The sequence below is a fragment of the Bos grunniens genome, chromosome 13 (assembly GCF_055505025.1).
Source record: "Bos grunniens cultivar Pamir isolate PY7600 chromosome 13, Bosgru_T2T1.0, whole genome shotgun sequence".
Lineage (NCBI taxonomy): Eukaryota > Metazoa > Chordata > Mammalia > Artiodactyla > Bovidae > Bos > Bos grunniens.
Genome location: NC_141177.1, coordinates 23947662 through 23959147, shown reverse-complemented (window position 1 = coordinate 23959147; position 11486 = coordinate 23947662). Strand labels below are relative to the sequence as shown.

The window sequence follows — 11486 nt, the reverse complement described above, 5'->3', positions numbered from 1 at the left end:
TGCATCAACCAAGGTGGTGAACTTGACCATGATGAAGACAAAGGTGGAAGTGTTGAGCTTACTGAGAACTAGGAGAGGAAATAAGCTTTCATGGCCAACTTTCAATGCAAGAGGTACAGAGATCAGAAATGTCCACACAAGTGCTATACACTTCCATGGCAGAGTTGGTGAAGTAGTCACGGAAACATCAAAACAAGTGGGTAAAACTGCAGTGTCTGATTGCCTTAGGACAAAGGAACTTCCAGTTCCCATAGTCTTGAGCTTTATATCCCAAAGTAGTAGTTCATCCATCTACCCCAGCCGTGGTCAACATGACATGACTAACCCCATCAGGGCTATTAGCTAAGCCACATTTCCCCGAGACAATCCCACACAGGCCCAGAAAAGAGCTCACTACAACGGGGCCACATTAGCAAACTAGTCACACGCAGTGCTGGCTTGTCACTGGCAGCAGGGATGGCTTACCACAAGAGGAATAACAGGTTCTTCACAAACTTTATAAAGACGTTTATTCGTTTCATGGAACTTAAGCTGCTCATTTTGTCAGATTAAAAAATTAGAGGTGAACAATGGCTTACATTTCTAAAATAGATCATCAGTTCTATTCCCCTAGTTCCATAAAAACAAAACACAAGTGATCTGTACATCTTGCTGGTGAATTCACATAATGCTCTAGTTCCCTGATCCTTTGACTTTCTCTCCTCTCTAGTTAACTCTGTTCTGTTTTGACCACTGGCCACAGGAGTGGAGTGGCATTGGGGCTTAGAAGCGAACGCTATGGCTATTTGGTATGATAATTTATTGCTTGCCCTTTCAGTCCACTCTCATTTCTCCAAACACAGAATCAAAGTTTGAGATTTAAGCCCTTAAACTTGGAGGAATCCCTGTGGGCTTTTTTGCATAGGCATTACTCAGGATCTGAATGGGTTGGGAGGCCGGTGTGGAAGGTGGTTAGGAGCCCAAAGCTAACTGTTGCCATAGAGACAGCAACACAGAAGTGCTGGTCCTGCCTCAGAAGGAATTACCTAGCCCTGGTGCCTTCATCTTGTTCTGCTGTGTCCATGGTCCTTGGAATTAGACCCCAGAAAGACAGTTCCAACTTTAAATGGCTAAAACTTTTTGGCAACGGGCTAACTGCTTTAAAAGGGGAGAAAATACCCGATGCACTTTAAAGATCTTGCAAGTGGAGAATGTGTCCCACGAAGATACTTTTAAAAATTAACTGAAATAACCGATTGATGTGTATTACTAAGGTCTAACTAGGAAAATGTCAATAGTCCGAGCTCAGTAAAACCAGGAGGATCAGTTTACAGTTGCTTCAGTTTTCTGATTGTCACAAGTGTAGTTAATCAAACCAAAAAACTAAAATAAAAAGTAAATCTGGGAGCCAGAAAGATAAACATAACCCCTCATCCATGGCAGAGGGGCAGACGGGTTACAGTGGGGTTCCCGGGTGTGGAGCAGGTGCCCTGCAGGAGCCCGGCCGGGGGCGGGGCGGCTGTCAGTGACGCTGAAGCCTACCGGAAGACATTCCTTCTCTGTTGCCTGCTTCTGACTATTCCGCAGAGAAAGTCTCAATTTGAGTGCGTGTGCTTCGATTTCTATTCTTAAATGTCCCTAACAGAGAATGTGGGGGTCTCAGGTCACACCCCCTTTATCTGGTAAACTGGCTCAGTCCCTCCCCGGCTTGTATTATTACTGTGTTATATATTTTGTAGTGGCCTCTTATTTACAGAAACTGCTAGTAACTTTGCTTTTTTAGAGAGTGATACAAAATCTTTTTTTACACACATAATTTTAACTCAATTAAAAAATAGAAGTAGCAATTCAGTGTAAACATTGTGACAGTGATTCTGGAATGTCTGAAGTCTGAGACAGAGTGAGTTAGGCCAAGATTGTCTCAGCTTTCCATATACATGCAGTGGAGCCAACTGATGCCATTACTATTGGACAAAGTTTCCAGTTTTTACCTAAAGAGACAAATGATTCTGACCTACTTTAATGAAATTTGTGAAAAACCAGCTGAGGCAGGCTCTACATGTCCAGATTTGAAGATGTTTGGGAATCAATGAAACATACCAGAAATACTTATTTGTTTTCTTTGCCCAAACAAGTATAATGAATGTCAAAGTGTTGATGCTAATTTAGATCCTGATTACATATTGGGAAGTCCTCAATTCTGCTTCATTAATTGTAGCACTGGACTCTGTTTTGCACAATACTGCATATTAAACTGCAGGCAGCCTGACAAGTCAGAGAAGGCAACGGCACCCCACTCCAGGACTCTTGCCTGGAAAATCCCATGGATGGAGGAGCCTGGTAGGCTGCAGTCCATGGGGGTCGCTAAGAGTTGGACACGACTGAAGTGACTTAGCAGCAGCAGCAGCAGCAGCCTGACAAGTATGGGAGGAAGGGGAATTTTAAAAATCAGCTTAATGAATCACTACCCTTCAAGAATTTGAGCAAAGATGAACTCCTGAGGCTCTTGCAGGCAGACCCTCACCAATGGTCTTCTGGAAGGAACACTTCCTGGCTGACAGTTTTGTCTGACATGACAACTCATTGGTGGTGTTCTGCTGACATTTTTAGAGTATGCAGACAAGCCCTGTGATGAATAGCATTACCCAAACTTTAAAGCAGAAAAACTACAATGATTTGAAACCCTGAATTTTTGCTGGCAAAAGTAAATCCTATTTGTGAGAATGCAACAATTAGCCCCTGCTACCCACCCACCACAAAACCTACATCCTAAAACCAATCTAGCATGTGTCATTTACAAGAAATAGGTTTTCAGGCCCACAGTTGAAGAGTTCATCAGGGCTTTGCCGCTGGAGGTTTAAAAATTCCCACTTTCCGAAAGTATCTGACAATCAAGGGCACAGACACTAAGGTAATGCTGATCCTCACGGGCGCGAACAGCTTGTGGATGGCGTAGGCCACCACAAAGGTGCTTGTGCCGGCCGCCATTTTCGACTGGACCAGTGACTCTCTAAAGCCGAGTTTAAGCAGGACGGCTGACATGTCCACACCACTGGAGGGGAGAGAGACAGACAGACAAACACAGAAACACAAAAGATATTTACTACAGCAAGGGACTAAGTTAAGCACTCAATTTGGCTATGAGATTTACACTATTTTTTTAAAATGTAAGTAAAAGTAGCTAGATGAATACTAAGTCTTAGGAAGAAAGTTCTTACTCTCAAAGACTCTTGCTGCTGCTAAGTCACTTCAGTCGTGTCCGACTCTGCGCGACCCCATAGACGTCAGCCCACCAGGCTCCCCCGTCCCGGGGATTCTCCAGGCAAGAACACTGGAGTGGGTTGCCATTTCCTTCTCCAATGCATGAAAGTGAAAAAGTGAAAGTGAAGTCACTGTCGTGTACGACTCTTAGCGACCCCATGGACTTCAGCCTACCAGGCTCCTCCATCCATGGGATTTTCCAGGCAAGAGTACTGGAGTGGGGTGCCATTGCCTTCTCTGCTCAAAGACTCTTACATGAAAGCAAAAAACGAATACCTACTACTGTCCCAATCTTACCTTGAAATAACCATGTAAAACATTCCCAAGGAGATTAATGAGATTCCAATGTGCAGTGACACTGCCACGGCACCATATTCTTGAAAAATCTTTTTCAGCTGCTGCGACTTGCTTAGCTTTTCCTCCTCTGTGCCCTTGATATTGCTGCCTGTGGTCACAGTGATTTTGCTGGGGTCCTGCACACAAACCAAAGAAAGGGAGACACTTGAGGGCAGGAGCAAGGATGTGAGTGGTCATCAGCACATCACCACCTTCAGAATCATGCGATGTTCTGCTCTTTCTTATCCAATGAGAGATGAGTTCCTCTCTTTCTTCATCAGCTGAGGCTAATGCCCGCTACGCCACTGAGTGCACTGAAGGGCTGGGTACCACATGTGATGGGCAAAACGATGGCCCCAAAGATGTCTAGTTCCTAGGCCCTGGAACCTGTGAATATGTTACCTTATGTGACAAAAGGATTTTGCAGGTAGGATTCAGTTAAAGATCCTAAGATGGGTAAATCATCCTGGATCTTCTGAGTGGGACCAATGTGATCACAAGGGTCCTTGTAAGTGAAGGGAGGGAGCCAGCAGGGTCAGAGAAGCTGACATGAGGAGAGAAGCAGAGTCAGATTTGCAGAGGCTGGTGCTACTCCCTCTGAAGATGGAGGAAAGGGGCAAGCCAAGGGATGCAGGCACCTCTAGAAGCTGGAAAAGACAGGAAATGACTTTCCTGGCGACTCAGATAGTAAAGAATCTGCCTGCAATGCAGAAGACCCAGGTTCAATCCCTGGGTCAGGAAGATCCTCTGGAGAAGGAAATGGCAACCCACTCCAATATCCTTGCCTGGAAAATCTCATAGACAGAGAGGAGCCTGGTGGGCTACATAGAGTCCATGGGGTCACAAGAGTCAGACACGACTAAACCACCACCACCAGAGCAGTTGGAAGGACCCAGCTCTGCGATGCACTGAGGTTAGCACCTATGAGACCTCATGGGCTTCTGACCTCCTTGACTGTAAGAAAACAAACGGGTGTTATCTTATGCACGACAACCAGGCTAGACTCTATAAGACAGTGGGTGTGAAATAAATGGGAACAGAAGCTATGATATATTTACTTTTGGAATCAAGGTTTATCCCTGAGATCTGAACAGATATAGGGGGAGGGTTAGTTCCTAGGCCATAAATACAGCATTGGGGGTTTGCAGAGAAATTATTTACTATGTAGGGTGTCCATTAACATTTATTGAGCATCTACAAGGCCTGGAACGGTTTGAGAGAAACAAAAACAATAATATTGGGTTCAGAAGACAAAACTTCTCCACGCAGAGTGCTTTTTCATCAAAGGATTGCTTCAGCTCTCATGACAGACCTCACAGACAGAGCTCTTCTCAAGGACAAGATCTGGGTCAGCCAGCTCCGGTTATGGACTTTGAAGTGGAGGCCATTTCCTTATATTTTTAGAACATGCAGGGGCACAGACATACCTCAAAAGCTGGCAAGGCAGGGGTTGGGGGTAGGGACAATGACATGCGTCATGGCGACCCCAGGAATGAAATTAAATGATACCCAGATATCCAGAGCAGCAGCCTCCAAACCGAATGAGGCAGCGGTCCTCCCAGCCCCGCCCCACCCTGCTCTGGAGGCATAGGTGGCCGCTGGGTTTCCTCTCTGGTCACTCCGTGTGTCCACCAAGGGAGGGCACTGGGAGCGAGAAGTGGTCCAAACCCCCACATGACATCAGCTGGGCCCTGCTGACACCCCGCCTCGGGTGGTGACCCAGATGTGTGTCTCCCTGAACTCTGAGCTGGCGCATCTGCCTTGGCTGTGATGCCCACGGTCACACATCCACAACAGGTCTGGACAAGCTCCTGACCCACTCCCACCCACATGCTCCTCTCCAGGTCACAGCTGTCCCTGTTTCGGCAAACCACATCCTCCTAGATGCTCTGCCTGAAACCTGAGTCACTGATTCCCACAACCAGCTATCAGCCGACCCCACCAGGTCCAAACTCAACCCCCCTCCCCTCCCCACCCAACACTCCTATCACCCGGGCCCAAGCTCCTCACCTCTTCCCTGGGTGACTGTGATGGCTTCTTCTTAGCTGTCCCCCAATCCTACCTTTGACCCCTCAACAGAGTGGCCAGAGACAGCCTGTGAGATCCGAGGTGGGATTACAGCACCGCCCCCGCTCAGAGGCCTCCTGGAAGCTAAAGTAGTCTATGCACTAGCCCCCCTGGCCCTCCAGACACCACCCCCCACCCAACCCTTCTCCTTCCTGCTTCCCATTCCAGCCGCCCAGCTTCCTTGCTGCTTTAAGGAGGACAGGCCAGGCCCGACAGGCCCTGGCATCTGCTGTTCCATCTGCCAGGAAGTTTTTCCCCAGAGGGCCTCATAGCACTGCCTCCAGATCTTTATCCAGCACCACCACAGGGAGGCCCTCCCGGACTGCTCTCTTTAAAGTACACAGTTGCATGGTTCATGTGTGTCTGTCATTGTGCAGTCATCATCAGGGTCTAATTCTGGAAGATTTTTGCCACTGATCTGCAGTTACTTCCCATTCCCCTCTCCCCCGTCTTGCCGGGGGGGAATGGAGACACCAACCTCCTTTCTGTCTATGGATTTGCCCATTCTGGATGTTTTTAATATGAATAGGATCATGCAACACGGGACCTTTGGTGACTGGCTTCCGCTACAGACTGAAAGTTTGTGCAACTTGCCTCCCCTCCCCCAAATTCATACAATGAAACCAAATCCCCACCCTGACCGTATTTGGAGGTGGGAGGTGACTAGGTCATGAGAGTGAAGCCCTCATGAATGCAATCAGGGCTCTTATAAAAGACACCCCAGAGGGCTACCTTGTCCCTTCTAACATGTGAGGACATGCCAAGAGGACAGAAGACAGCTGGCAATGAACCAGGAAGCAGACCCTCACCAGACAAGACCCTCACCTGTCCTGACCTTGGACTTACAGCCTCCTGGGCTGTGAGAAATGAATGTTTGCTCTTTAAGCCACCTGTGCTTGAGTGCTCAGTCACTTCAGTTGTGTCTGATTCTTTGCGACCCTATGGTCTGTAACCTGCCAGGTTCCACTATCAATGGGATTTGCTAGGTAAGAATATTGGAGTGGGTTGCCATGCCCTCCTTTAGGGGATCTTCCCAACCCAGGGATCGAACCCATATCTCTTATGTCTCCTCCACTGGCAGGCAGGTTCTTTACCACTAGCACCACCTGGGCAGCCCTTAAGCCGCCCAGTCTATGGTATTTTTGTTATAGCAGCCTGAACAGACTACTGCAGCTTTTTCCACTTATCATGTTTTCAAGGGTCATCCACATTGTAGCAGGTATCCAACTTCATTCCTTTTTATGAAGTAGAATTTGATTCAACTGAAATACAAAGTATGGATTCTAAAATTTATCCTGCGGGCTAAGCTAGGAGCCATAGCACATTTTTGGCCGACAAAGAATGTCTGTTGTGTCTGGGAGCGTTGTTGTGCCTGGTAACCTCTGGGGCAGGATCTCACCCTGGCTTCATGCAGGACAGGAGGGCCTGGCTCTGAGTCAGCTGCTGGAATGATAAAGTGTACGTGCTACATGTTTGTGGAAGGTAAGGTACAAAAGCAGAGGAAGGAAAGAAGGCTCAGTGAAGAGCCACATTCTGGGCATGGCGAGGAGCAGGTGGAATTCAGTCTTGGATGGAAACTTGCTCAGAACTGGGACTTCCCTAGCAGCCCAGGGGTTAGGACACCTTGCTTTCACTGCTGAGGGGGAAGGGCTTAATCCTTGGTCAGGGAACTAAGATCCTTCAAGTCATGCGGCCAAAAGAAAACAAAATTTGCCTAGTCATCCTTGATTTATAATCATATGCAACTGCTACTCATTTGCCCCTCTTCTCCCAAAAGCTGGTACAAAACTCAGATTTATGAGTTAAGAGTCTTTTCATTACCTCCCAATTGAAAGAGCATCTCTTTTGTTCCCAAACTGCAGTTAGGACTGAAAACACACACACACACACACACACACACACACACACGCGCGCGCGCGCCCTCCCCCCCCCACCCCCCCCACCGCCCCCCCACACACACACACGCGCGCCCTCCCCCCCCCACCCCCCCCACCGCCCAAACACCTGGAAGCTTTCATCCTGGAATTAAATTTCAGTACCATTAAAGGCTGTTCTGTCCCTGGGAATTAAGTGTTAAGGCCTTAAGGGTGGGGATGAACTGTATTTTCTCACGGCCTTTAGCTTTAACTTCTGCGGGGGATTTTCAGACTTATGAAAACAAACAGTTAAAAAAAGGGGTGGTGGTGGGTGGTTTAGTTGCTCAGTTGTGTCTGACTTTTGCAATCCCCTGGACTGTAGCCCGCCAGGCTTCTCTGTCCATGGGTTTCTCCAGGCAAGAATACTGGAGCAGGTTGCCATTTCCTTCTCCAGGAGATCTTCCTGACCTAGGTATCAAATCCACGTTTCTTATGTCTCCTGCATTGCAGGCAGATTCTTTATCGCTGAGCCAGTATCCGTTTATGGGGTCCCAGAGACTGATTCTGATAGGCAGGAAAGCCTATCATGTTTTGAAAGGTTTTAGGAAAACCACGAGTATTCTCAGGAGAGGCCACTTCTGTTGAGCCAGCCACTGAGCTTAGCACTTTAAAGGTTTTATAAAAACCCTCACGACCTCATGCTACGGGTACCTCTGTCACTTCCACTTTGACAGATGGGAGACCGGGGCTTTGGGGTGAAGCTGTGAGCTGGCTGGCAGTGCTCAGACTGTGTTCTGCACTACAGACTCCCCTTCTTGTCCCCCAAGAGTTGAACATTCCTAGAGGAAGAGCCTGTTTCAGAACTTCAGGACTCTGGAGGGGAGAAGAAAAACTGTCTTCAGCCTCCCTTTTTGGGCCAGCACCCACGCTCCCAGTTCTCTGACGCCCAGCGGAATGGCCGCTGGGAGCTTAGGCTTTTTCTGATAAACAGGTCGCCACCCGCCTTTTGGCTGCGGAGGAAGTGCCCCAGATGGGAGGGCTGCCGGGCACTGATAGGATGGCTTCCAGAGCCAAACCATGTCCTGGGGTGGATGACGATGAGTGGAAGCCCTTTTCACTCCCACCCCAACACTTGGCCTGACAGAACCTCATTCTGCCCCATCTGTCCACTCACAGGACGGGGCGGAGCTGCCACTCTCTCTCTCCTCCTCCCTCTTCTGTGCAAGCTCTATTTTGGCAAATGGCCTTTTGGCCAAAAAAGAAAAATAAAAACGCAGCCAGACTTCCAGCTACAGAATAACAAGTATCTATTGCCAGACAACAAGAGGGACAAAATATTCAGACACATGGACAATTTCCTGTTAGCCAGTGCCAAGGTTAGTTTTTAACTTTCTAGAGTTAGATTTTTTTTTTTAAACATGGACAATTTTCTTCCTTTTATTTTGAAAATCTCTTTAATCACTGTGAGTCATGTATTTTTCTTCCTAAGCCTGGAGGAGACGAAAGAGGTTAAAATAAAAGGAATTTATGAAGAGGTGACCTGCAAGGAATAGGAATCTTTCAAACATTCATTTCTTGGTGAGATATCACCTTAAAAACCTGTGCTATATTCTTAGTTGCCGTCCTGGTTGGAGATAACTTCGTACCTCCCCCGGTGTCTGTTTTTAGATAAAAGTGCTTCCATACACTTGCGGATGGCTTGGCTCTCTGAGCCCCAGCGTTTTCATCTCCCAGTTCTCCCTCACATGCTGCCTTTCACGAAGTCAAAGCAGTGCCAACCCAGAGCAGACACTCACAAATAAGTGAAGAACAGTTGTTAAGAGCAAAAGCTTTGGAACCAGACTAGTTTGGATCCCAGTTCTGACAGGTAATCTCTGTGTTTCTCAGAGAGTTACTCAACCTCTCTGGGCTTACGTGAAGATAATAGTATTGTTTATGTCTCAGGGTTGTTGTGAGAATTACACGAATTGATATTTTCAAAGTACTCAGAACAGTGCCTGTTACAAAGTAAACACAATATAGTGTTTATGATTAATATTATTTACTGCATGAATGAAAACAGGTGTCACTCTTAACAATCTGACCTTTTAAGCAAGATTTTTGGCTCATTCCTCAAAACTTCTTGACTCTTCTCATACAGCCTCCTTACTTTAATAAATACAGCAGTGGTGGCTGGGATTGGTGGAGGGAGGGCAGCAAACACACACACACACACTCACACACCTGCCAGTGCCAGGCTAACCAGACAGACAAGCAAATCAGAAGGACATTCCGTATGAGGAGAGCATAGAAGATGTACTCCCACGAGGCTGAGGAGAGGCCAGTGGAGGCGTCACTGGTGGTCAGGGAAGGCTTCCAGGAGGAAGGGACAGATAGGCTGATGTATGGAGAATCTCCAGGAGACACCTGGGTGTATGCAGAGGGTGTGAGGCATGTGAAGATCCCCAAGCTGGGCTCAGGAGGCAAAGATAAGATCTACTGCCTGTCAGATGGCTCAGCACAAGGCAGAAAAGGAAGTTTCTCCATCTGTGGGGGAGGCATGGTAAGGTCATGGGTCAAAGGCCTATGGAACATTCAAGAAGCACTGGCTCCCAGTGACACCATGCTCAGGCCTGTATCAGCTCATGGAATGGTCCCCAAACTACTGTTGGGAAGGTGTTATTTTTAGCCCCCTGAAAGGTCAGCAACCAGGCCTCAGAGACCTTGAGGACAGGGTGAGACAGCAACCCTGGTGAGTGGATGCAGGCAGGCTGGACCAGAGCAGCAAAGCTCCAAGCACTGCTCCTTCCAACTGAGTTCTGCATCTCCAGAAGGCACTGCTCACCACCTGTTTTCTTTAAGGAGACCCACTTCAAAATCAAACTGAAACATATTTACAGAAAGGAGCAGTCTGCATTTGCATTCTGAATGAAAACCAGTTTTCACTTACCATGCATAGAAGGCAAGTGAAGATATACACAAAGAAGTAACCCTGCGTTTCAGGCGCGAGTCCCGCCCGCAGTCAGACTGGGAGGCCTGCTCTCGCGGTTAGATAAAAAGGGAGTGGCAGCAAGTACTCGGGGGGAGGAGGGGAAGGTGCGGGGGCAGGTGGTGGTGGTGTTAGAGACAGCAGCATCCACCGAGCCTTCCTCCTCAGCCCAGCGAGGGGCCCCAGCGTGACTTCAAAGGGAACAACTCTAAGCGCCGGATGACAACGTCGATACCAAGTCCACCCCACCTCCAATACTCTCCGCCGCCACCACAGCGCAGGCCCAGCTTTGGGCACCTGGGATCCCCTGGAGGCTGTGACCTTGGGCATTCGCCACGCCCCCCTGAGCCTCAGTTTCCCCGGTTGTCAACTGGGAGATCGCTTCCTTGGCTTGAAAAGATTTGGGGTCTGGGGACCTGAAGGTGTTCGGTCTCAGCAGCTGCGCGTGTAAAGCTCTCCTCCGGCGCAGGTGGACCAGTGATCCGGGCGTCCGGGGATCCGGGTGTCCGGGGAACCGGGTGGGGGTGGGGAGGCTTACCTGGCGGCCCTGGTAGTTCCCGCGGGCGGCGCGCAGCAGCTGAGCGTCCGGCCCGGGCCCGAGCAGCGGCAGGAACACCGGCGGCGGGACACAGGGGGCGGCGGCGCCCAGGAGCCAGGTGGCGCGGCACCGAACCCGGGCGCCCACCCGGCCCGCGGGGCTCAGCAGCGCCAGCAGCCCGGCCATGGTGCACAGAGCCGGGCGCTGCCGCCCTAGCAGCAGACCGCGGGTTGGGGGCGGGGGGAGCAGCGCGGTGGGCGGGGCCCGCGGGAGCAAGAGCCGGGAGCGGCGGGGAGGGGCCAGAGTCGTGCCCGGTCCTAGGCCCCGCCCCCCCGCCGCTGCCAGAGCGGCTAGGGCGGAGCTGGAGCCGCGCGCGGAGTGGGCGGGGCCGGAGCTGGAACCCGGCGCCCAATGCGAGGGCTGGAGACGCGAGCTCTGACACCGGGTTAATTCCAGCCCCAAGGACCCTGACTCATCATGT

General features: G+C 49.6%; 1 protein-coding gene across 1 annotated transcript; it reads right to left on the bottom strand.

Moving 5' to 3' along the window:
* Positions 1-492: 492 nt before the first annotated feature.
* On the bottom strand, positions 493-11219 carry MIMS2 (mitochondrial inner membrane scaffold 2). Its single transcript, XM_086332686.1, has 3 exons — positions 11006-11219; positions 3538-3713; positions 493-3031 (listed from the first exon to the last, which is right to left on the bottom strand). The coding sequence occupies exons 1-3, from the start codon at positions 11189-11191 to the stop codon at positions 2815-2817; spliced, it is 579 nt and encodes a 192-aa protein (XP_086188812.1). The 5' UTR covers positions 11192-11219; the 3' UTR covers positions 493-2814.
* Positions 11220-11486: the final 267 nt, after the last annotated feature.